Genomic DNA, 26,170 nt, shown 5'->3' on the forward strand with positions numbered 1-26,170 from the left:
GGAGGGGTTGGTGGTAGAAAAGGCGGAGGTAAAGAAGGTGGTGCTACTGCTGAGGTGGGGGTGGGGGTGGTGGTGATGGTGGTGGTGGTGGGGGGTGGTGGTGGTGGGGGTGGGGGTGGTGGTGGTGATGGTGGTGGTGGGGGGGTTATGGTGGTGGTTGTGGTGGTGGTGGTGATTAATGGGATTTGGGTTTGGTGTGGGGTTGTTACTGGCTGAGGGTGGTGGTTAGGGTGGTGTTTTGTTGGGTCTGAGTTATGTATGACATGTTAAGGACAGGCCCCCGCTCGTAGGAACAGCTGAGGACTGAGGAGAGGACTTCACGCCCGGGCGGAGAGGGAGAGCAGGGATGGAGGGAGCGAGAGCGGTCCAGAATGATAAGGGATAATCCCAGGGTTTAGGAAGTCAGCATATTCATACTCATATATAAACGGAAACACGCAGAGCAAGCACTGGAATTGTCTTATTCATATTATTATCATAAAGGAACAGAAAGTTGTTGATGAATTTGTTTAACATAATGAAAAAAAGTGTCTAACTCAAATCCAGACCATGGGGATATTTGTTAAATCAGGCGATTCGATATATAAATAAGGACCCTTCCACTTGTATCGAACACATTTACCAGTACACAAGCACATCAGAGACATTATATTAACAATGCGTTAGATATCATATAATATATCATACAATGCATGCAACCAACAAGGGCAATTTTTTGGAGTCAAGCTCCATAATATCACGCTGGGTGCAAGCTTTGGAGAAGTTGTACAGTTACAAAGTCAGTTGCAAAGTACAAAGGTAGGACAACATGATCCCTTCCTCCTGGCTATGAACTCATGTCATCTGATTATTTTGGGGAAACGGGATATCCTTTCTGACCTGTTTTTTTGACAGGTCCATATCCTGTATCTCCTAGATACAGGATAGATGCATTTCTCCTTTAATTCGTCAACATAAAGTGGGGAATGATCTGTTCAGCATAATTCTCTCCCTGATAAAACAATTTAAAAAAATCTTTAAAAAACATAAACTAGACTGCATTCAGCTCTTTCCATGCTAGGTGGGTCTGTCACTTTCAAGTCTAGACAAAATTATCAATTACAAATAGGACCCGGACTTAATTATTAAATTAGTTTATTTTTTGTTGCTCTGTGAAGAATGTACTTTTTCGGCACTTAATGTGCATATTCAGCAGACAAATTCAATTGAAAATCATTTGAGCGGAACTAACATAATTAGAACAGTTCCCCTGAAGACGACAATAGCCTAACATATGCACTTTTATCTCTGCTCGGCAACCAGATTCAAACATATCAACTGTATTGGTCTCAAAGGCAGGCTTAGACTGCCCTCTCGTTTGGGTTGACTAACACACACACACACACACACACACACACACACACACACACACACACACACACACACACACACACACACACACACACACACACACACACACACACACACACACACACACACACACACACACACACACGCCCTCCCTCCATCCCTCCCTCACACACACACCCTCCCACCCATCCAAACACACAAATGTTACTATATAAACCATTAAATAATAGCCATTTGGAGCCAGGAAAGGTTTACATTTGCGTTTACCCTCAAGTGAAACCACGTCTTCCACCCCCCTGACCATGTCCTTAGGCTTATTTGCCATGATGGGGAGGGATCGTTGAATGCGACGCCTTTAGGACCCAGCAGCGCTGCCCAAGAGGTAGCGGCACTCCTCTCAGACAAAGGCAAAGGCAGAGACCGCGTGCCGCTACCTTGCTGCATCGACACCCATTACCACCACTCCGCGAGCAGCACCGCAGGTGAGTTCAATTACTTTGATGGAAATACGCGTAGTTTGGTTCATGGGCAAAACACATGTGCATGTTAATTTGTAAAAAGCCAGACCGTCTCAGAGGTGTCATCGCTGTGAAGGTAGAATTTTTGAGTGTTAAACGTTTCTTCTTCTTCCATGGGACTGGTCTATAGGCTTTGAAGGCAGGTGGCCAGCTAGACCCGCACACACCCATCTCCAGTCATTCAAATTGAATTAAATCCTCCACCGGCTTAAGACGTGTCGTATTTGGATGGATAAAATACAAATGCGGCACTAAAACTTTCTATTTTCTTTTGAAAGTACCCATTTAAGCGTTCGTATGATTTTGGACCGGCTTCTGATTTAAGTTGAATTATAGGATAAGCATAATGAGGGCGTTAAAATGGTCCTGGGAGTGTTGAGTTCAGTGGGCGGATCTGTCAGAAGCAGAACCCAGTTCTCCATGAAGCCCTTAATGTTACTGCAATGCCAGCTTCATGTGCTACTCAGGGGACTGTTCTATTCGGATGTATGCGCTCAGTTTAAGGTGTGGGCTAATTCATGCATTCATTCATTCATTCATTCATTCATTCATTCATTCGTTAGGTAAAATATCAAAAATAAAAACATTCAGATTTTATATTGGGAGAGATGAACTATTGATTTATCAACAATGAAAATCTATTATTTTCACAACTCCCCATTGAAAGGGGTATTGTTTGCTTATACTGAGTACGAATTCCTTACCCTGACCATATTAGGCTCTATTAACTCTGCCCCGCTGTATACTGTCATTGTGTGGAACAAAGCGGTACTGCTCCCGCTGGAGTCAGCGGTGGATGATGTCACTTTGACGGACCAACTCTCAGACAATGGGCCGTCCTAGTAGATGCTCCGGTGGGAAAGGGTCACTTCCAGGACTGCCCATTAGCGGAGCAGATGGGGTTTAACGCTTGTCTTTGTCAGCTGATGCACTGCCAGGCCACAGCAGGCCCTACCTCGGGGCCTCTGCTGTCATAAAGCCCCACTAACATCCATTTTATGATTCTCCCAAGGGGAGGCCTCTTTTAAGTAACAGCTAAAATGTTTTTCTTGCCTATTGTTGTATTTCTGTTGTTGCTGTGAAGGTGTGTCTGTTTTTGTATTGATCGGTGATTGTTTCATAGGCTAAATGTGTTATTTGATGTTTTGAGTGGCTTTCCATATAGGTTTAATTATTCATAAAGATTGGCTTTTAGTTGTATACGTTTGTTTAAATGGTCATGAGGTTAGGTATAATTCAAATTTTATCAAGATGCAATGCAAGAACTTCTCGCCAGTTAGTTAAAAAACAGTTAAATTGTTCTCAAATTAAATTACCTTGTCACCTAAATGTAAACATTTATGCAATACAAGAAGGCTGTGTTTCTTGTTTAATGTATGGCCTATTGGATTAACTAAAAACCAAATTGCTGTACATGGTTGTCTGTTTATTTTAGTACAAGGCGAGAGTATAATTGGATATTTGGGTCAGTGGAGTAGGCCACTTCTTGAGTTTAGATCTCACTGCTTGTTTTGTGTCGTCTTGTTTTTCCATGTGGTGCGAGAGGGTCACTGTTTAGGTTAACAGTGTCAGTATATTTTCTCTTGCATTGAGAACTAAAGTGTGGCCTTTGGTTAATCTGCGGTTCATTGACCACTAGTTGGTACGATTTGGCCTTTTGAACAAACACAAATCTGTTATCAATTCAAATCATTAGCTTAAAGCACCTAACCCAGAGGGTCAAACTAGTACCTTTACAAGCCATTGGTAAGCAACAAGATCATAATCGGCATTCTGCAGGTGACAATCACCTTAAGAGGTTTGCTTGACCTAAAAGCTCAGATGTCACACAGATACATTTTCACCATTGGGGATTTATGTTTTCTTCTCCTGATAAGTTGTTCTTTCTTCAGCTTGTTACATTTGATGATATAGTCTATCGGTTGGCAGTGTGTGATGCAAGCAGAGGGAGCTTTATATAATACAATCACATGCTCTGATCCCACCACTGGGAATCTCATTGAGAGGCTATGTATAGAGTGGATGGCGCGGTGGCGGCTTGCGTGTGCTTATACTGTGTGAACCCCATGGCTTATTGGCCTTTTGACACCCAAATATAGCTTCTAGTCTTCTATTCCATCTGTTGATATATGTGTGCATTATCAGATGCATACACATAATAAATATCAAAATAGTATTGAAACTCAAAACCCCTCACTTGACAACCTGTGAATGCCGGCTTGCTGAAAGGTGGTCTTCACTAAGCGGTCAATAATTGGATAGACTAAAGCAATTAACTGCTTGAAACGTCAATCGTCAATGGTAACCATGTTGCTTGCTGTGTCTGTCTACTCTCTCTAAATCAGTGGTTGTGTCTAAATGTACCACCTATCACATAGGGCATCTTATCCGATCGATTGGCGATGACTCACCACTTTTATTGTCCTAGATTTACAGATAAACCTTCAGTGTGTTGGTCTTCTGGTCCGCATCCTCTCTCCTACCATGTACTTGCTGTTTGAGATTTAACTGTATAACAATTGTGCTTGAATTCTCTTACGGTCCAAATAATAGATGAACCCTTAACGGGCGACTTCCCTCATGATAAGTAATCCTCCTTCCTCGGTTTGCAGGCAACCCCGGAACTAATCACCAGCATCACACCTCTGCCAGAACCCCCCCCTCACAATGAGCATCACCAAGGAGCTGGACTTCGGACACTTTGACGAGCGCGACAAGGCGTCGCGTACCCCGCGTGGCGGCCGCCTCAACGGCCTGCCCAGCCCCACCAACAGCGCCCACTGCAGCCTGTACCGCACACGCACGCTGCAGGCCCTGTCCAACGAGAGGAAGGCCAAGAAGGTGCGCTTCTACCGCAACGGCGACCGCTACTTCCGGGGCATCGTGTACCCCGTGGCCCTGGACCGCTTCCGCACCTTCGACGCCCTCCTGGCCGACCTCACACGCTCGCTCTCCGACCACACCAACCTGCCGCAAGGGGTCAGGTTCATCTTCAGCATCGACGGAATGCGCAAGATCGCCACAATCGACGACCTCGAGGAAGGTACGTTTGTCGGTTGGTTGGCCCGAAGTTTGGCGGAACGTTTTGTGTTTTTTGCTTCCGTGGCTAATATTGGCGGTTTTTGACCATGGCTGTCTTCTCTACCAGTGTTTTGAATTAATCTTAATTTTGGCTGATGTGGTATGTAGAATTAGCCGTATCGTTATTCATAAAGTTGGGGTTTAACATGAGGAGTTGTGTTTGTCAGATGATGGTTTGACAGACATTATAGTACCCTTTCTGAACACCAGGGTAAGTGTTGCATCAGGAGTACACGTTAAAGGTCGAAGTCATTCCTGGCTGTTGGGAGATTCAAACCCAGGAATTTCATTGGGATTGGGAGTTATCTTTGCGGTCTAGACTCCTGATCTTTCCCGATCCCTATGAAATTTTAATCTGATGGAAGGCTTCGGAATGGCAACCAAGGAGAGGATTTTGCAATTCATGAGCCTATTCCTACAATTCAGCAGTTTTAAAATATCGAGTAATGCTAGGTTGCGATCCAAGCCATGAGGTCATTGTTGATAAGAAACACATGTCCAGCCTTTTTCTTTGTAGGCTTTTTCATCAAGAGAAAGGCCCACCTTCATTTCAGTGTTTTCTGAAGGAGAAGGTGAATCAGCATAGCTAGTATACTGGATTTACAAAGAAAGAGACAGAGAGAGTTCTGCTTATCTTTATTTCTGTACAGTGTTTCAGCCATCATCCTTTATGGAGTGGCAGATGTGGAGGGCTCTGCCTCTTGTTCACCCGAGGGGATACAATGACTTAGTCCTGTTTCCGCTGTAACGTATAATTTTATTTAGTCTGTTTTAATTGGGGCCGTGGTGTGTGTGTGTGTGTGTGTGTGTGTGTGTGTGTGTGTGTGTGTGTGTGTGTGTGTGTGTGTGTGTGTGTGTGTGTGTGTGTGTGTGTGTGTGTGTGTGTGTGTGTGTGTGTGTGTGTGTGTGTGTGTGTGTGTGCCTCCCTCCCTCCCTCCCTCCCTCTTTGGGCAAGTTCAATCAGAATGTGTGCAACCTAATGTATTGAGTGCTGGATTGGGGATGTACAACATACAGTTTTAAGGAATGGGTAAGTAAGGTAAGGTTGGACAAAAGTCTTTGGCATTCCGACTCGGGGTGGCTTTGACCCGCCATCAGTGAATCCAATACCACTTAAGATTATCTTGATCCCTGCAGTCTTAACCAATGGCCTTCACAACTTATAAATATACTCTTAAGAGAAATCCCTTTTCGATGTCTGGATTAAATTGGCCGTCTAGACAAGAAGACGGTTCATTGGAGGTTTCTAACCTGTCAACGTTTAAATTTAAATGGTATTCTTGGAATACAGAACACTTTATACTGTTGCTACAAAGGTCAATGTAAATAATGTAGAAATATGCTTCTACTATGTTCCGAATCAGACCTGTTCATCTGGTTCGTTGAAAATCTGCTAATACTGAATGCCCTACATTTCGACCTCAACATCAGACGGCTCAGTATGGAACATTGATAAGATCGAAGTGGTTGTCAACACGGGCGAATGAATCCAGAGTTCAAAGCGATCTGTAATGTTCCACACATCATTGAAATCAATATAGGAAATGGCCCTCAAACCACTTAATGAATATGACTTGTTGATCTTGGGTCTCTTCCTCTGCCAGCAACCCTCAAGTATATCCCAGACAGTTCCCCATGGCATTGGAGACGGCCGATACCCTAGAACCCCAAGTCACTCTACACAGCGTTATGAAATCTTAGAAACCGGCTCTCCCGCCGGGGCCTCCGGTCGCTTTCATCACAACAGAAGCCACCGGCGTCCGGTCATCCATCCATCGTCTCACCGCTCTCTTTCTGTTTTGTGTGTCTGCCCCCAGGGGAGAGCTACGTGTGCGCCTCGGAGAACTTGTACAAGCCGCTGGACTACACCAAGACGGTCAACCCCAACTGGTCGGTGAACGTCAAGGCCTCGGCCAGCCAGAAGATCTCGCTGGCGGCCAAGGCCACGCTGGGCGGGCCCGAGGGCAAGGACTTTGTGCGGCCCAAGCTGGTGACGGTGATGCGCAGCGGTGTGAAGCCGCGCAAGGCGGTGCGCGTGCTGCTGAACAAGAAGACGGCGCACTCCTTCGAGCAGGTGCTCACCGACATCACGGAGGCCATCAAGCTGGAGAGCGGCGCCGTCAAGAGGATCTACACGCTGGGCGGGAAGCAGGTCGGTGGCAACACGGTGTAAAGGTGCTTTCGGGATGGTCGTCTGCCCATGTCTGCGTGAGGGTCTACTGCCGCGCCGGTTGTAGTGGGTTTTCGGTGCTTGGCCTGTGTTCTGAGAATGCAGGTGTAGGGATCTTCACGTCTTCTGGGGGATTAACAACTGACCGACATTTGAGAGTAAAGAGGAAAAGCCACAGGGTACTTTGATGTCTTCCATGCCAGTTTCTAAGCGTTTTCAAATATTTATGATTGTGTGAAATGACCTTGCTGACTCACAGACCAACTGTGTGTGAACCACGCCCGTTAAGAGGCAGCGCACTCCATTGTAGGGATTCTCAGTCTTTTATGCAACTTATTTATTTTGCTTTCTTCCCCGTTATTACTCTGCTGTCTGTCTGTCAGCCTTTACTCTGCTGCTGTCTGTCAGCCTTTGAGTGTGATGAGGTTTGAGGCCTATAGTGACACTGTTATTCTATACCCTTTCAAAAAGTCCACTGCGCTTCACCTCCTCTATGGCATTGAAAACAGTGCCCACACCATTGTGTTGAGCCCCATGGCTCGTGTTTGATCCATGGGATCCTGGTCCGTCAGTGTTCATCAGAGTTGGTCACTTGTCACAAAGCTCATAAAAGAACTCATTGAGTGTGAGATGCACACTATCCTGTGCCGTTTCCCAGGACCGTGTGGGTTTCTGTTGTCCTGTCAGGCTATTACTCTTCACCCATTGATGTGCATTTCAGCTGGCACGCAGGTCAAGCTGTACTGACGGTAGACCATGGTCAACCGCATCTCCCTTCTGGCCACCATTCAACATCAAAGGGAGTCATGAATCAAAGCGTTCCTCCTGTGAACTTCTGAAATATCTGTCGAGTTGATGGTTCAAATAGTAGTCGTATTTTAGTAATTTATCAAACACTTTCATTCTGAATTCCGTTAACGTGTTATTTATCAGCATGAAGAGGGGCGGGTATCTTGCTCAAGGATGCCTGCATGCACACCTTTGACACTAGGGATCTAACCCAGTATCTTTTTGGGCTGGTAGCCAGATACCCAAACCACAGGAGTATCCTGCCCCACCTTAATGACATGCATCACAATTCACTCCAAGTCGCCTTGGACAAAGGAGACACTAACTGCAATCTCCGCCGCGCTAATGTGTTTCTAAAGTAGGGCAGGCTGCGTTCCCTCCAGCGTGGGCCTGAACACAAACCAACTAGCGTCCCGGTTACCCTTGGCCAGTCCTTCATGCGGTAGGTCCGGGCGGTTTAACCGCACAGTGAAATATAGGACATCTCAACCCCCATAGGAGCACCCAGCAGGGGCTCGACAGGCAGACATTCCCTCCAGCGGTCTCTTTCACTAGACGGGCAACTCGTCATAAAAATGGAACGTGCTGCATTTTAAAACGTCCTGTCCCAGAATTGTAAATCCAGTTTACAAAAAGGTTTATTGACCAACCAAGACTGTTTAAAACATGTTGGTTTAGGTTTCACCTGGAAGAACATTGGATACAGCCGGAATAACAGCCTCTACTCCAGAGAGGGCTATCGGTGTCGGACTGGGAAAACACTCACACAGGGGTCAGATGGATCGGCAGAAGCCGCCAAGCAGGGGGTAACCGACAACAAAGTAGTTTGTATAAGGGCCGGCTCCAGGCTTTGCACTGTACCCAAGAAGACCGTCCCCCAGGGGAACGGCATGGGTTTTTTCTTTTTGCCGTCCAGTTAAAAGGGCGACACTAAAGGACAGCATGTTTTATTCATGAAGGTGTCTGTACAGAGTGGTCTTCTGGGAGAGGACCAGGGCTTCCACCTGGAAGGCTGTCCAGGAGGGGGGGGGGGGGGTTAACAGATGCATGAAGAGCCTTATAATTAGGAATGATTGAATGATTATGTAGAACAGCCTTCTCCAAAGAGGGGGGACTATAAATGTGGAATCGTGGCTTCGGTTTCCCAGTGGTATCTTGAAGGACCTATTTTTTTGATGGCTCTGAAGGCGTGTCTTCAGACAGAATAACTTTGCTTTCCTTAGTTTAATGTTTTTTCTTAATGATTTGAACCTATTATGAAGCATATCACAAAGTGATGCCTTTCCCTGGGATGCCTTTCAACCAAAGAGACAAAGATTTGAGGTCTAGAATGTCTTTTATTCACTTGTGCTCTTTATATCGGTGGTGGTTTGAGCAGCTCTGTGACCATGAGTGGTGGTATGCAACAGTGGAGCGTAGGGAGGAACCAATGGGAATGCAGGAAGGCATCGCAGCAGAGCAAACATGTGGGCGCGGGAGTTCTGCATCTGTTTCCCCGCCTCGTCTCCTCTGATGTGGCTAAATGATCGCTAATTCTCCCCGGCTTCCTGAATCATGACAGACGGTTTGGCAGTCGTACACGGTGTTCACACAAGCCTGTTACACTTCCTCCGGTCATAGTTCACGCAGTGTTTGAAGTGGAAGATGTGCTTCCTTATGCAACTCATCAGTTATAACTGATTGTGTTTGTGGATTCGAAGATAATTTAGAAGTGAGTTATAATGTGATGGATGGCTGAACCCATTGTATGACTTCATGGTCAGGTGAGTATCCTTTGTGGGTGTGATTGGTTGACTGTGATATGGCTCCCCCGCTGTTATCCCCTCTTGTATATATGGCTTGTCACTGGCCCGCCGAGCTGTGCTGCAGTTACTGGAATTTTACTGGAATGTTGTGTTTTTAAATAACCCTTTAATTTAGTTTTCCAATTATTTGTTTGGGATGGGTGGCTTTTTTGTCCTTTTTAGATTGTGTATCATGTGACATTCATCGTTTCACCCAGATTTAGTTTTGTTTCCGCTGGATTCAGATTTGGTTGTAGCTCCACTAGATCCAGTTGTATCTTAACTAGCCTGTGTGGCAGTGTCTTTAGTTATGTGTGTGTGTGTTGGGGCGTGCAGGGGGGCTGCAGACTGCAGCTGCTCTGTGGTGGAGGTAATATTGATGCAGTGGCCCCCGCCCCTCCCTGACTCTGCACCGGTTCTCCTCCTCCTCCTTCCCCATTTCATAGCGATGGCTGCTCGGGCTGGTTGCTAGGTTACCACATCCCAGGCACAAAGAGAGCCCAGCTGGCGTGGACTGGTCTGTCAGTCACCACATCCTGTACTTTAGTCCCTGTGATCGTCTGCAAATCAATTGTATCTGTCTACACATGTGCCTCTGTGGGTGTGGGTGCGTCTCTGTGTGTGTGTGTGTGTGTGTGGAAAGCTAGAAGATGTTCAGTTTGTCCAGGTACTGATCGATGTTGGGCTACTCGAAGGTTGTCTCTGCAAGCGTAAAATGGCTGCTTTCCTCTAGCGTGTTTCCAGGAACATTTAACCCACTAGCTTCAGCACTGTTCAAACTGGCTGTGCCGTCTGCGGAGGACCCTCCCTCTCCTTTTGTTAGCTAGGAACATCTAACGCCCTTTTTTCCCTTTACAACCCTGTGTTTGGAGAGGGCGGAGCGATCCACCAGGCCTTTCCCTCCTCTCCTGGCAAATTAGGATCATTTGAACGTCTGCTGATGAGGAATAATTATTCTCTCAAATAAATTCCCCTCGCTGGCTCAAAATGGGGCTCCACAATGTCAGCAGTGTGTGTGTTTGTGTATGTGTCTATTGGCTTCTGGACACCCTTTTCTTTGCACTCGTAAGTCAAATGCCAGGTCCTTCGACTAATTGAATGCAAATTCATTGTCCCTCTCATTTTGTGCAGAAATCGCACAGTGTTGGATGATGTATGATTGGAGCAGAGTTTCGGGCTAAATACCCTCTCACGCCTTGTACACCGACATGGTGTCGAATTATGGGCAGTATTTCTGTGTTAATTGTTTCCTAAACGGATACGCTGTTGTCGACCAAAGTAAAAAGCAGCGTGGCAAATAAAGACTGTGTTCTCTCATTCTCTACCTGCCTCAGGCAAGGTCATCGCAATGACGAGAACAAAAGGTTTCTAATGGGAGTGACTGTTCAATAGACTGCCATTCAGTGAGTAGAACAGGGAAACGCTGGTCCGGGGGCTTCTTCATGTACCAATGTAATCTGGAGATTGGGGGTGGTGGTGGTGGTGGTGGATAGGGGAGGGTGGGAGGTGCAACGCCTTCTTCATCTCTCCCTTGCAGTGGAGGCGGTCGTCATGGCAATAAGCGGAGCCATGATGAATTCAGTCTGTGACAAAGACTGGGAAACGCTGAGTGTGCTCTTTACCTGGCTGCTCCCTCATCAGCAGCCTTCAAGCATGTGCATTTTTTCCCACATGCACGGACCACATGCACCCGCGCAAGGACACACATTGACATATAGGGGAATCTTGAAATGGTTTGAATTTGCAACTCTTCTAAATTCAAACCATCACACACCCACCAGACAACGTGTCAACATGATTCATGCGGACAGGCGTGCGTGTGTGTGTGTGTGTGTGTGTGTGTGTGTGTGTGTGTGTCTGACGTGGGGGTGGGGCTGGCCAGGCACCAGCTGGTCTCCATGACGGTGCAGATATTAGTGTGTCTAGCTGGTGTGGTCCCTGTGCGTAAACACACACGCCATCGCCGCGGTGATCCTCTGGGTGCGGCAACGGGGAGCAGGGGTCACGTTTGTACAGCGAGGGGTCGTAGGTCAACTCGTGTTTTAAAACAGAGTGATTTCGAGTGGGCCTCCCGCAGTAAAGGAGGCAACGCCATACTGACCTGATGGTTGGTGAGATATCTGGGGATATTTTCACTTTACTGTTTAACGTCGGATTACATATTTAGGCATTAAGTAGATGTGTTTACCAACGACTTAGAAGTGAGGATGAGACCCATCAAATACATGTGATCGAACTTTAACCACCTACAGAAAAATGGGGGGGGGGGGGGGGGGATGTTCGCGTTCTAGGAAGCCTATTACTGTGGGGTTTTTTTGTGTGGAGGTTATCGATCCTGGCTGTGTGCTCAGAGTCGAGAAAGATGGATTGGGAGTTTGCTCAGGGACAAAGGAGAATTAAAGAGGTTGTGGCTCCCACGAAAAAACCCGCCATTTTCTCTCTTGCTGTGCTTGGAGAGTGGATAGCATGAATCAAATGGCTGGAAGAATGCAATTACATGAGGAAACTAGCACTTGGTTGGGCTGGCATAAGCCCTTGCTTTGCTTATTTTGTGAATTTTCGATGTCCTTGAATGATTCTTGCACTTTTTTGGCTGTATCTTCATTGTTGAATGCACTCACTGTAAGTCGCTCTGGGGGAGCGTCAGCTAAATAAATGCAACATGACTGGGGTGGTGAGGTGTCGGGAGGGAGGCTACAGGGAGGGAGGGAGGGAGGGAAGCAGAGTTGTATTCACAGCTCAGCAGCTCATTTTCAGAAGGGTTTTAATATTTTACACGGAGGTTTGTATTTCAGACCCAACAAGGCATCCCTCCCTTCTGCCTCGACTCATGACATGCTACTTTATTATACCGTCTTTCCTTTTTTGCGAGCGACACTTCATCATCCAGCCCACTGCATCATTAAAAGCACGCGTGTTGCCAAGTAAATGTCGGCTCAGAATAGTGTGTGTAAAAGCTATATGAGGTCTGACACCCCTTTTAATGCCGTAAAGTCATTATAAAATGTGTGTGTGTGTGTGTGTGTTCTCTCCATTCCACTGCTAATCGTCTAATGATGCCTATTGCCTACCAGTGAGTGGGTCTTGAGACTGGTAAGCCAGGAGGGGACGGGGAGGGGGAACTTTGTGAATAATTCAGCTGGTTGGTCGGGTCTAAGGTTTGGGTCACTGCCCGGCTAGTGGTGCTAGTGGTGGTGGTGGTGGTGGTGGTGGTGTGGCTGGGGGTCATGTGGTCCTGACAGCTGGCGAGGCAGAGATTAGGGATGGGCTTGGTGGGGAGTGGGAGTGGGAGTGGGAGTGGGAGTGGGGGTGGGGGTGGGACTGGAACGCACACGCGCTCAGGAAGAAATAAGAGGAGGGGGGGGGGGGGGGGGGGGGGGGAGTGATCCTAAGTGAAGGAGACATGAAAGAAGAGGGAAAACGATGGAGGAAGCGTTGTGATGTGGACACTGGTGGTTTAATCACGAGTGTGGAGATAAAAGCGCTCGTTACAGACCTACCCGCGAGACATCCAGGCGCCTAAAAGATAAACGTCCCTTTGGGGTGTGGGAGTTTAATATTTTTGCCTCTATTGGATCCATTCCAGGGGGTCTGGTGAACATGATGGACTGACCCTCTGAGACTGAGTGAGAGAGGAGAGGATGTTGTTCTGAATCTTCTTCGCACACTGGCTGCTGCATCCCTTTGGGCAACCAGCTTGTTATAAGAATGATGGGAGAAATGGCAACCTTTCACATTTGACCCCCACTAAACCGACAGGGAGGTGATCAAGGTCACAGCATGTCAGCACGACTTGGGCGTTTTCCAAAGAAGGTGGCTTGTGTGAAGCTACCCAGTGTGCTGCTGGGATACATTGTGTTTAGACCAAGGACAAACGGCTAGACATTTTACAAGGACACCCAGGCAAGCTGCTGTTGGCAAAAATATTAGCTTTAGGGGGGGTCAACGTCAAGGTCCCTTGGGGTGCTTAAAGGGTGTCCTTAAACTATTGGTTAGCAACATTTTTGCCGAAAGGGGGACACCCTTTAATCACCCGTATAGTGTATTCATTGACATTAATTTATTTTGACACTTTTGATCGTCAGACTGACAGCGGTGGCTGTGTGTCTCTGCCTGAAACAGGACATGTCAACAGTGTGAAGGGTTCGTCCCGGTCTCTGGCCTCCACTCCCCTGGCCTCGTGGGGCAGCAGAGAGCTCTGGGCACGGGGAGGGTGCGGGTAGGGGAGTACAGCTGTTGAATGCCTCGCCAGCCAGTCACCAGCGCACTTTTAGCCCGTCCAGACGTCCGTCCAGAACCCCCCCAGGGCAGCTGCCGGGGTGGGGGCGCTCCAGAATGATCGGCGGCTCATAGTTTGGATGTGTGTCACAAGAGGAAGCTGCTTGTCAGGGGTTCTGGGTCCTCCTCCTCGACCAGCCAACTGGTCTCTAATGTATAGGACCATGGCACTAATTCAAAGTGGCTTATAATACCGTGAGTGCGTACATTGTTAGTAAGGACGGCCCCAGTGGGACTCGAACCCCTAACCCTAGCAGGGTGAAGGCTATGCCCCCCTGCGGTCCTCCTCTAACAGTTGTGCTGGTACACTTATGACTCAGTAGATCTTTATGACCGTCCCAGCAATATTGAAGAAGACATTGGAGGAAGCAGGAATTGGGGGAGACACGGGCCAAGTGTAGATCAGTTATAAATAACGTATCTGGGCTCGGGTATTCCAACAGGAAGTGGAACTATGCCAACAGGAAGTACTACTACAATTGCTGGTTTAAAAACTGGAATGACGGTCTCCGAATAAAAGAACAGCCAACAGGGTGAATCTCTTTGTTTTTAAAGGGGTGTAATCGGCCTGTTTAAGCTTGGCAACAGGGCCAGACCATTGGAGTGCTGAGGGGAAGGTGTGGCTAGGGACATCTGTCCACTAAAGAGGCCATATTGTGGGAACAGCTGCTGTGGCGAGGGGGCAGGCCCCGGAGAGAGAGCCAGAGAGATGGGAGGATCACTTGGGCCTAACTGTGAAGGGTGTAACAATATACTGTCTTTGTGCGTACTCGTCATTGTGTTTTTGCGGAGGGGGTTTCTGTAATGAGGTGGGTTGGTTGTGTGAGGATTTGGTGTGCGCAAAAGCAATGTTGAGACACGCGAGGTGTCACACAGAGTTGACCTACTTCCTGCTAGCTGGGCTTTAACCCGAGGTCACAGGGAGAAAGGCAACACTGTTTACCTGTGTTAAGATGCTCTCGAGGGCCGGCATGCCGGACAAGATTAGAGTGTACATGTTCCGCTAAATGAGCATGCATTACAGCCGCTATGCTATTGGCTACATCAGGATGTCCAAGCTCTCATGCAGGATGTACCACGGCTGTTACGCTAATTCAGGATGTGTGATGGCTGCTACACTGTTAGCTACATCAGGATGCCCAAACTATTTCCTGGGGTTATTAACAGCAAACAGTGTTTTATCTGTGTGAAAGCCAAGCAGGCTTTTACTACGTGCCAGAGTCTGTACCCAAACACAAGTACCTTGTACAAGCGTAATCATCCTTTACAGTTCCACATTATTTTGATGAAATGATAAGTTTCTGGTTTCAGAGATGTCTAATTTTCTAGATAATTTTCAGAGATGTCTAGATTTCTATCATTCAAATTAAAGGAAATACCCTGTGATGTTGTGGGCTCCTTGAGAGGCTCATGAGGGATCCACGGTTTGACCTGTGTTCCGTATGACCCCTCAGGTGACCCGCCTCCAGGACTTCTTCGGTGAGGACGACGTCTTCATCGCCTGTGGACCGGAGAAGTTTCGCTACGCTCAGGACGACTTTGCTCTGGACCAGAACGGTAAGCCTGCGCCCTCTAGAACACTGAACTTGTATTTCTGACATCTGTTGATTTACTGCAAAGTCCTTTAATGGAATCCGTTCTATCCAAACGGACTAGCGATGAATGAAAGGGGTTAGAGGTTTAGGGTTCGCTTACTCAAAGATGCCCACATGTAGGCTGACCTCATATCTCATACAAACCTAAAGCCTAATTAATACTTCTGCGTCAAATAGTGGTGGTCTATACGTCACCGTTGTAGCCAAACGCAGATGCCACCTCAACCAAGTGCCGATGTGGAGACCTGTAGAATATCCGCAGCTGCTGTTCTGAGCAGAAGAAGAATTCGAGCTTTAGAAGTGAATCATTATGTTACAGTTGCACTCCCAGCCGTCCTTGGGAGGAGGGATCCCTCCTGTGTCCCGTGTCAAGGCTTCTTCCCTCTTGCTTCTAGCGGATCTTTTCCTTGCCTTTCCAAAGGCTTGCGTGCCAGAAAGTTGTGTGATAAAGGGCAATACTAATACAATTGATTACGCTTTTACTGGACCGCATAATGGATACACAGAAATGTTACGGTGCATGTTACAGCGTGCATTTGGATGAACCTATCTGTGCATCGGCTGATTTTTCAACGCTATGTGTAGCATATATCTATACAGTTTGGGCCAAGTGAGCCGTCGCCAATCGCCATTTTGCTACAGCCCGATCTGAATTTTTTTTTTTGTAACCTCTCACTTTCTGTAAAATGGCTGTGTTTTCCAAGCTCACAACAGCACCTCACAGGATTTATTTGAGTATAAGCTCTCTTTTGGTCTCTCCTACGCCTGCAAATATCTGGAAGACATCAAATGAGAAACATTCCTGGCAGGAAGGGTATTTATGTCCAGGAGAGAAAATATGTATGTGACGGCGCGAGGGAGAGGAGGAGTGGGAGGAAGAGCAGAAAGGAGCCCGGCGTTATCTGCCGGCAGCAGCAGCCAGCGGTAGAGCGCTGCCATTAATCCTCCTCCTGATAGGCACGGGTCGCCGTGACGCCAGAAGTGGGTAAACACGGCAAATCCCGCGGCGCTAGCATACAACGGATATTAATACGCTATTCAGGATATTAAGTCGTTGCGGAGCCGCGTTTATCCGGCGCTGCTCGCAGAGCATTCCTTTTTAAAATGCAGCGTCATTAAGGAGCCGGTACGGATTGGGCGTCTTGCTCGAGGGCGCCTTCCTTCAACTAAGCTCCCAATCTTTGGGCTGGGGGGGACTAGCCTAGCTAACCTGACTCTTCTTTTTCTTTTAAACCATGCATTATTCCACAGCTCAACTTCTGTTTCCTGTTGTTTTGTTGCCCTGCTCTCCGTCTCTAGACTTGGAGAGGAATTGCTTTGAAACCGAACGCGTTTCAAAATATAGGCCTCATTTATCATGCATGTCATGTCACCCCTACTTCTCCGAGGGGCGGGGGGGGTTCCTGTCGGCCCTCGTCCTTTTCCCCAGCCTTTGTAACTGGGTCTCTTTGATCGAGTCGCCAGTAGCGTGCTTTTATAACGATGCGTCTCTTCCATGAAACCCTCGTGACCCCTACTGAAGCCGGGCTGTGATTGGTCGGTTTGGCTGACAAGGGGGCCGAGGTCAGCAGTGGCCAAGTGGCCCAAACAAGCGAGCTCTAAGACCGCTGGGGGTGGGTGGACTGGGGAGGTGGGTGGACTGGGGAGTGGGTCACAGAAAGGTAGGCAGTTTGAGACACTCAAAATGGAGAGGGTCTGCCGGTGTCTATGCAGCCGTGTTTGCGGTCCAAGGAGAGTCCTTCAGAGTGGTGGCGGTGGTGTTACTGAGTATTGAGCAGATGAGACAGTCTGTCAGCCTGGGGTCTATTTAAAAGCCTGGTGGCACACACACGCACCACAACCCACACAGGCGCATACACGCACAGTAACTGTCAGCATCCACTAGTGTGTGAAGGTTAGGGCGCGAGAGGAGGAAAGACGCAGTGAGGGAGGGAGGGAGGGAGGGGGGGGGGAGATAGAAAGCGAGAGGCAGGGAGGGGGGGAGAGAGAGAGGGAGGGAGGGAGGGGGAGAGAGAAAGCGAGAGGCAGTGAGGGGGGGCGTGGGGGAGAGAGAGAGACCTATCATTGTGTCTGGGGCATGGCTGTCCTGATTATAACTGACCCAGAATAAAAGACAATGACTGCAAACATTTCTATTTGCAGCAAACAATAGCTGATATGAACGGAAAGGTTAAAGTAAACAAGTTGCTGATTATGTTCAAGCATAATCCGCCAGGAAACAATGATTGGAAAAATGTTAGGAAAATATGGGACCCCTATTAAGAAAAAAAAACGCATACATACTGCGTGCATACTCCCATATCAGGACATATAATCGTTACATGCATATCTATGAGTTAGTTTGTGTAGTCTTAAGATTTCAAAAATGTGTTTCTATTCATACATTCGTTGGAGCCAACCTGATTATCCTAAGCCATCAGTACTATAGTTCTTGTTCATGCTGGGGAATACTGCATCTCATTGGATGAGCAAAACCCAAATAATTTCTACATTTAACAGTCCAAACAGAAGTTAACTAGGTATTCAGTCTTGCATTATGGCAGTTTAAAGATGGAGGAAATCCCAGCGAATGATGCAAATCACTGATGAATGAAACTGTGTTCCCTTTTGAAACAATGTTGCCTGCCTCCTTCACATCTTTCTGTTCTGTAATCATTAATTAGTCAAATAATTTGCATATTAATCAGCGTTTATGAATGTGCGGCTTTCGATTAGGCTTGCTAGGGATTATAGTTCACAATACACTATACAGGATGTCAATTAAATTGTGCTTACTTTGCATCATTAGCAAATGTATTGCGTTTCCTTGCCAGAGACAAAACTTTACGACTCATCAATTCGTCATCTTGCACCGCTTCGAAATTGGTTCTTTGGATTGAAGCCAAATGACATCATGGGCTGCATGGCATGGGGAACTCAACGGGTTTATAACCATTCTCTGTCTGTGTGTGTGTCTCTCTCCAGAATGCCGCGTGATGAAGACCCCCAAGCCTCCGAAGGGGCTCATCAAGAGTCCTGGTCCCATCCGGCGCTCCGGGTCCACCACCGAATCCAGTGAGAACATATTTATCAGCCCCGCCCCCGGTTTTGATTTAATATAGATCGATACTGTTGAATAATAAATCTAATATTTAAGAATAAATCCAATGTTAATGTTTTAGACAAAAGATCAACTGCCGGGGGAGTATGTGCTTACAAAGGTGTGTGTGTGTGTGTGGGTGTGGGTGTGGGTGGGTGTGTGGGTTCTTGGTGTGACGCTAGCGTTAGCATGTTAGCCGTGTTGTGTGTGGGCTGAGGGAGAACTAATTCCGGCTGACACTGCTCCTGGACGACGAATACACATGGATAACCATGGTGCATTACATGCATGTAACGACCTCAGGAGTACAGGAGGCCTACATGTATCGGTTGGAATTAGTTCGATTTGTTTTCCCCTCATATCCCAAAACGACTCGACACATGAAATCACAGCATCGTTCTGTTCCATTTTAATTGTTGCATTTGTACAAATAAAGATGATTCTTTCTTTTTTATTACAGATTGTAGGTTATTAGTCAGAATGTAGGTACGATAGCTCATCTTTTGGTCGTGAGTTGAATAGGAGTTTGTGAAATTAATTGGGAAACTAATTCATTAATGAATAAGTAATTGATTAAGAAAACTACCAGAATCAACCGGTTTGTGTTATTAGGGTCATTCAAAGTGATGGAAGACAATGGGGAAGGACATTTAATGTGCTTAGATGTGGCAGTTGTTCAGGCTAGCATAGCAGCTGCCCTCCAACAGTGCTGTGTTTATCACAAATGGCAGGATGAATTTAGCAAACGCACAAAGTGATGTGTCAATCTCCAGGAGATTCCTTACACAATAATCTATTTTAATACAAAACGGAACAAAACATGGATTTCACCTAGCAGATGGTTGCTACAATCAGGATTTTGAGGAGTGAGGATGCTATTTACCAGTTAATGCGAGTCTTCTTTGGAGCTTGTCAGCCATTTTGTCTGGTCAACTCGCGTCTTGTGTTCTTTGTATTTTAAACAAGTAGGACAGAGTGTAAACACAGAAGAGCACTGCTCATCAGTCTGCCCTGATGGCTCTGGCCAGGTCTCTCTCTCCTCTCTCTCCGTCTTTCTCCCTTCTGTCCTGATGCGTCTCTTTAACCAGACACACGGGTCAGACTCTTCTGTTTTGTCCTCTTCCTTTGTCCCTCTGCCTGCCCTCTCTCTCGCACTCTCACTCAGACACGCTCTCTCACTCTCTCACTCTCAATTCTTGTGAATGTCCATGAATAGTTGCGATTGGGAGAGGGTAACCAGGTCTAAAGGCAGCAGATGGAGGAGTGGGGGTGGGGTGGGGGGGGATGGGGGGGGGGTCTAGTGGATGGGGTGTAATGTGTTAAACATTAACTGAAGCATTACACTGCTAGGGCTGGTGCAGCTGGAGGGGCGAGAGAGATGAGGACCCCTAGTCCAAACAGATCAGGTTCTGTTTTGGTTTGGAGTCTCTCTTAACACCCCTGTGTTCCTCCACCACCCCCTCTATAACCCCCCTCTGAATGCAGCAGAGTGCTGATGAAGAGTGGAATCTGTTTTTATAACTTTATTGCTTTGTTTTGTGTGTTTGTAATGCATTTCATTCTTCTTTCTTTTTCAATATAATCCAACGCTGAAGATCTGTTATGTTTGCATCTAAACATATGTTTGTTTGTTTTTAATTTCTAATGTTACTTTGTTCTTGTTAATAAAACCCATCTACTTCATTGCATGTTTTGATTATCCTTTGGCCCCCCTTTAAAAGATTTAACTGTTTTAAAATGGTTGAATCGGATCTGGATTGGATTAACTCAAAGATTTAATATCTTTTTTTTTTTTTTCATGAGATAAATCAATAAAATGGATCATGAATACAGGAGGTGCAGCCATTACTCCTAGAGGAGGGGGGTGGCTGGTCATATGTCTGCTGAAGACACTAGATTCCCACCTGTATCAAAGAAATAGTTTGGATGCTGGCCTGCTGACAATAGAGTGTATGAGGTCTCTGCCAGGATCCTGCTTTATTTCCTTCAGTGCTTGGCTTTTATAGAGCAGGGGATTAACTAAGCACCTTGGTGCCTGGTGTCTTCAGAGTATTTAAAGGCCATTAGACAGGAACATTTCAGCTGGAATGTTCCCGTCTGTAGAATTAAATGGTTTTTGGTCCATTCATTTACTATGAAAGTTAAACGTGAGTATAGGAGTGAGTATACAAAAACAAGACATAAAAAATGTGAGAAATGTGGGTGATCCCTCAGTTTGCCTTTGAAAGAACCAAGTATGTGATTTAAGCAGTTAACATTTGAAAAACATTGGTTTCGATTTAGAAATTGGAGCAATCTATTGTATTGAACACCCTGACTAACAGCATTACTCTATGTGTGTCACTGTCTGTTGGCCTGAGTGCTAAGACGAACCTGTTAGCGCCTGGCTAACAATCAAAGCCTTAGCCACACCGTGTCCCCCCCACACCCTGGCACAAAGTTAACAGCGGCCATCTGGCTTAAAGAAATCTTTTAATCTGTTACGCACACACAAAAAGGGCCTTTTAAAGCATGTAGCACATAATGCACCACACCAACGCACTCTTGGAGTCCAACACAATGTGCCACACAGGAGAGAAGTCCTAGCAACCTGGCGGGCGCTCAGAAGTGGGATAAAATGTAGTTTAGGTGGAGCGAGAGAGAGAGGAGGGAAACAGGAGTCTTGGTTCCTCGACTGCCAAGTGGGACGAGAGAGTGAGGGGGGTATTGCACTCTGTGCCAGAGGAGCACTTTAGACTTCTCCTAACTGCGCCTTATTCACACTTGTTTATCTGTTATCCTCTTGTCGGTCTGGCTGTGTCTAATTTTCTCTCTCTCTCTCTCTCTCTCTCTCTCTGCTGTGCGATGGAGTAGTTAATGGGACCGGCTCCAACAGCCAGAACTCCCCCACCTCCTCCCCCACTAGTCCGGGACTCGGACGCAAGCAGAAGGTACGTCCTGCCCCGCCCTCTGGACATTCTCCTCTCCAACCTTGTAAACGGCATGCCTTTATAAAGGCAAACCTATCTATAGGAGAGAACCGCTTCATACACACGTTGTGAACAAATCAGTGTCGGCACAATGAACTCTGTTTCCATCAAACAAGAGAAGTAGCACCATGGATTTATTTTCTGACCAATGGAGAACGCAGATATGATGTTGCACATGCTGTTCATAACATGCTATCATTTCTTGTAACAAAACGTGATGGTTCCCATTTAACAATCCATGCATGGGCCCATTGTGGCTGATTGCTGTTGGGCGTCTGAATGGGATGTGGGTGAACTTGTCTCTCTTTCTCTCAGGACCTGTACCTGCCCCTGTCCCAGGAGGACGAGGACTCCATGGGAGAGTCTATGTAGGACTCTGGGCCCCAGAGGCCACTTTCCTCCTCCATTGCGCTCCCAACAGGCCAGCCCATCGCTCCTATTGCTCCTGTTTTGGCATTAGAACAACAACAACAAAAACAACAACCAGGGTTGCGCTGCCATTTGCTGCTTGAGAATGCACACAAATGGACTCTTTGGTTTAACTTCTTTCTTTTTGTACCCGTTTTTTTTTTCAGTCACAAGAACCTGTACATACAGCTGTGCTGTAGGAGTTGTTTCTTATACATTTCAATAACGTGCAACGGTATTTTGTTGGTGTAGAATGGTAGTTTTCACAATTCAATAACACGTAGAAACCTGATTCACTTTTAACTGAATGTTTTGTTATCGAGTGGACTTCTTTTGTTTTGTTTAGCTTACGGATCAAACATGATACCGGGCAGCAAGAAGGAACTTTTTCTAGAGGTGTAATTCTGGAGCTTTGATTGGGGTTTTTGTATCGCTGGTATTTCATCCCTTTTTCTCTGCGTCCTCCCGTCTCTCCGCGAGAAAGTAACGGTACTTTTTGAAGAGAGAGCGATATTCTCACTGGCTGTAAATAGTGTGTATAGCTTTCATAACGTGCTCGCTTTGTGTCCCTAAATGTGCTTCCATAACGTCAGTTAATCCGCCTCTTTAGTGCTCCCCTCGCCGGGTACGATCAGAGAGAACCTGCCACCATTCACCACCCAATGCATTACCCTCCCCCCCCCCCCCATATGTGAATTCTTGATAATGACTCTCGATATCCTTATTTATACTCTGCATATCTCACATGAAACACACACAGACAAACAAACACACACACACGCGCACACACAGTACATGTTACCCGTACATTTTCGCTTATGAACTATTTGAAAAGCTTTTTTATTTTGAAAGTTAACCCTGGAAGTTATATCCAAGTGTGCCCAAAACGTCCCTTCTAGAATGTTCTTTCTTTTTAAGAGAAAGTCTTTGGCCCTGTAATATAATCACTGTCTCCTCATATGCTTACAGTAAAATCATACCATTTTTCCCCCTGGCTTATGTTCTGGTAAAAATATCATGATGGGGGAGGGGGAAAGTTCAGATTCAGTGATTGAAAGAGTCAAAGCCAAAGTATACTGAAAATGAGAAATATAAGATGGGACCTGTATGTAGCATTACTGTCTGCTGTACCCCCCCTACCTAATGCATGACTAATTTAAACGCTCATCGACGTCAGATACTCGCAGATACTCATCTTATAGCGGTTGAGGGATTCTCAACATTTGCATGGCTTCAAATAACGCATAATTATTACAACTCTCTTAATAGGAAAAAAAACATTGATATATAAGAGGTTGTTATGGGATCAAAGTTTGGGTTGTAAAATCACGTCAAAAGTTTCTATCCTGGTCAGACCAAACTATGGTTATCAATGAGGGCCCGATGGTACCGGTACCACTTTCCTTTCCTATCGGCCTCTGGTACTTTGGCAGCTTCTGTCCGCGGTTTGCACTGTGTGTCCTGGGCTACGGGTGCGTCCTCACGGGTTGATCAGGGCTTTGATTTGACAACTGGATGGAGAGGAAAGCACAGAGACACAAGCTCTTTTACAGATGTAGATGGATCTTAAAAACGTCATGACGATATGTTTCACCCTAACTGTAAAGATATGACAATTGCACGTGTAGGATATTTTATGGTTGCGTCTATGCATTAGGGGGGATAAGATATTGAATAGTTGGGGAGCGGAAAAAGGGGTGATGTTTTATGTAAAATGTTTAATATCTGATACTTCAGTAGAAGACTAAAAGGTCCAGTTTAGTCATTTCAATACATTTCTCACCTTAGCAATGACACACTCTTCGCTCTGAATAAACTGAAAGGTAAAATTCACTAACTACGTTTGACCAAAACCCAACCAAACTGACTGATGAACCCTCCGCACTGCCATGCAGATACACGGTTACCATGGAAACAGCCAACAGCTTGTACTGGCAAGGGTCACCATGGGAACCGCCAACCGCTTGTACACTGGCAATCAACATTTTTGTAAAAAAAAAAAAAGTTTGTTTTCCTGAGGAAGGAAAATATAACTTTTGTTCAAACTCACAAGCTCTTTGCTATCTCGTCTGGTGATCCCCAATTTTGTACACTTTTACAGCATATTGAAACATTACCGATAAATGTCTGGTTGTTTGGTGTAAATCTGCCGAAAAGTTCAACACCTACAGTGGTGCCTTTTTTCCTAAAGATTATTGTCTTTTGATAAAAAAATGAAATGGAATCTAACCAAGGCAGTCCTTTTGTTAACAACCTGTTTGTAAAACATTTTTTGAAGTGTATTTTCTTTTGAATGAGGAGAGCTTGGACAATATCTGACTACGCTGTGTAGAGTAAATACAGGACACTTTCTCTCTGTTTGCTTCCCATTGAATGAATGACTGAGCGTCTTTTCGTGGTATTTGCGATGTCCCAGTGGCTTGTTTCAGTGCTTCATCCAATGTATTAACCTGGTATCCTTTTACAATTAAAACAGTTGTATTACAACCCCCTGAATCGTTTGTGTTTCTGTCAGGAACGGCTCTGATTTATTAGCAATTGGCCTGTTCAATCTATTACTTTTACAGTGTAAATATATTATCAGTAGGTATCTTTAGGCCTACATAATAGGCCTAAACAACAATATCCTGTAGGGGGCCATTGTTGTTTATGTTTACTCAATATGTATGTACCTGAATGATAGTTAAGGTGGCTATTACAGTTTCTGTTTCTATAAACAGAATCTGAACTACAAGGTTCTCCGCAGGAATATTCTCATCGCCATGGGAACTAGACATCTTTGCTATTCCTCCTAGTCAAATGCAAAAGATCCTTGTAAGACACTGGAGTGAGTCACACTTTAGCCCTGTTATAACGATCTGTTATAACTGTTATAACACCAAAATTCATGATTTATTTATTGTTCTCAGATATTCCTCTACTATCGTCACATTCATGTAAACGTGTATGGTCATCTCTCCAGTCACCTTGTTAACAGTATCTCCTGTTTCTTATGAAGCTGGAAATACTAGGAAGAATATAGGCCTGCCTCTCTCACCCAAAGCAACAAATTAATGATGAATGAGCCCATTGAGCTCAAAACTTTCAACAATATTCATTTCGAAGTGTATGCCTGGGTAAAAATTTGGTAGACGGGTGCCCAAATACAAACGTCAAAATGAATTATATTCGATTTTGTCGATCTGCTGCACTTCGTGGATAGCCCAACATTAGCAAATAGTCAACATTTTATCTCATCGTGCCACCTGGTGGCAGGATGGGACAACTGCATTACTTGATGGGCACCTATAATATTCACATGCAGCAGTGTCCATCACTCTCACTGTATCTCGACGAAACTCACCCAGAAGCACTTTAACAAAATATTTTCAAATTATAAATTCGTTATTCATTAATAATAATATTAATAATGATGATAATCATGTCATCCTTTTCAACTTGATTGTTCCTAAAAGTTAATCATAGAATAAGACCAACATGAGAATTAAGCATTCCAAAATTAGAGTTCAAGTTGGATGACATGAAGTTAAAAGTTCAGATTTGATTTAAGTAGAACATCTATGTGTCACCATTCGCTTTCAGGAAATTAAAACTATTGTATGGGAAAAGAGAGAGCTGAAAACAGCCCAAAAAGTGTTGCATTGCATTGTATTGTCCTAGCTGTCAATGACAAGCAAGATTCATGTCCTAACCAATCACTGAAAAGATGCAAAAACAGATATTCTCACAAAGCATTTCCTTCAATAATGACTGATAGATGCCTACTCCATTTCTAACTATTTACCCAATAATAACTCTTAAATCTTACCTACAGCATCTTTAACAATGATTAATTGATTCTGCAAATGATTAAAGATTAAATTAGCATGTTTGATAACATATTCATCATATGTTACAGGTGGAGAATGGAACACAATCTATTGATGGATTCATAAATCAAGACGACATTAACTGGAAGTCATACCTCACATTACCTCTTAGTATTATGTTACTGACATAAACCATTCGGTCATTTCTGTAGATATAAAGAATCCAATCAGTATTTTGTAACAGACGCCTCGATCCTTCAACTTTAAAGGAGTCTGTGTTTTGTTTACTGTTTGGAACAGGACATAACTACACCTGATACCTAAACTAGATATATACTTT

At 45.5% G+C, this 26,170-nt stretch overlaps 1 protein-coding gene across 3 annotated transcripts; it reads left to right on the forward strand.

Annotated features, from left to right (window-relative positions):
* Window positions 1-1,707: 1,707 nt before the first annotated feature.
* Window positions 1,708-24,766, forward strand: LOC130386399 (neuronal migration protein doublecortin-like). Of its 3 annotated transcripts, none has more exons than XM_056595306.1 (7): window positions 1,708-1,832; window positions 4,481-4,911; window positions 6,767-7,101; window positions 15,425-15,527; window positions 18,530-18,619; window positions 21,498-21,574; window positions 21,929-24,766. In XM_056595306.1, the coding sequence occupies exons 2-7, from the start codon at window positions 4,536-4,538 to the stop codon at window positions 21,983-21,985; spliced, it is 1,038 nt and encodes a 345-aa protein (XP_056451281.1). In that variant the 5' UTR covers window positions 1,708-1,832; window positions 4,481-4,535; the 3' UTR covers window positions 21,986-24,766. The 3 variants fall into 3 exon arrangements, with proteins under 3 accessions (XP_056451281.1, XP_056451280.1, XP_056451282.1); XM_056595305.1 differs by lacking the exon at window positions 1,708-1,832 and adding an exon at window positions 1,844-1,944 and having other exon boundaries at window positions 21,929-24,765; XM_056595307.1 differs by lacking the exon at window positions 1,708-1,832 and adding an exon at window positions 1,905-2,007.
* Window positions 24,767-26,170: the final 1,404 nt, after the last annotated feature.

The sequence above is a fragment of the Gadus chalcogrammus genome, chromosome 7 (genome assembly GCF_026213295.1).
Source record: "Gadus chalcogrammus isolate NIFS_2021 chromosome 7, NIFS_Gcha_1.0, whole genome shotgun sequence".
Classification (NCBI taxonomy): Eukaryota; Metazoa; Chordata; class Actinopteri; order Gadiformes; family Gadidae; genus Gadus; species Gadus chalcogrammus.

What these genes read in the sequence shown, in the direction of transcription:
- LOC130386399 (XM_056595306.1), top strand. Translation starts at nt 4,536, where the DNA reads ATGAGCATCACCAAGGAGCTGGACTTCGGACACTTTGACGAGCGCGAC. An exon ending in AATCGACGACCTCGAGGAAG is followed by an intron (nt 4,912 to 6,766) that starts GTACGTTTGTCG and finishes GTCTGCCCCCAG; the next exon opens with GGGAGAGCTACGTGTGCGCC. An exon ending in GACTCGGACGCAAGCAGAAG is followed by an intron (nt 21,575 to 21,928) that starts GTACGTCCTGCC and finishes TCTTTCTCTCAG; the next exon opens with GACCTGTACCTGCCCCTGTC.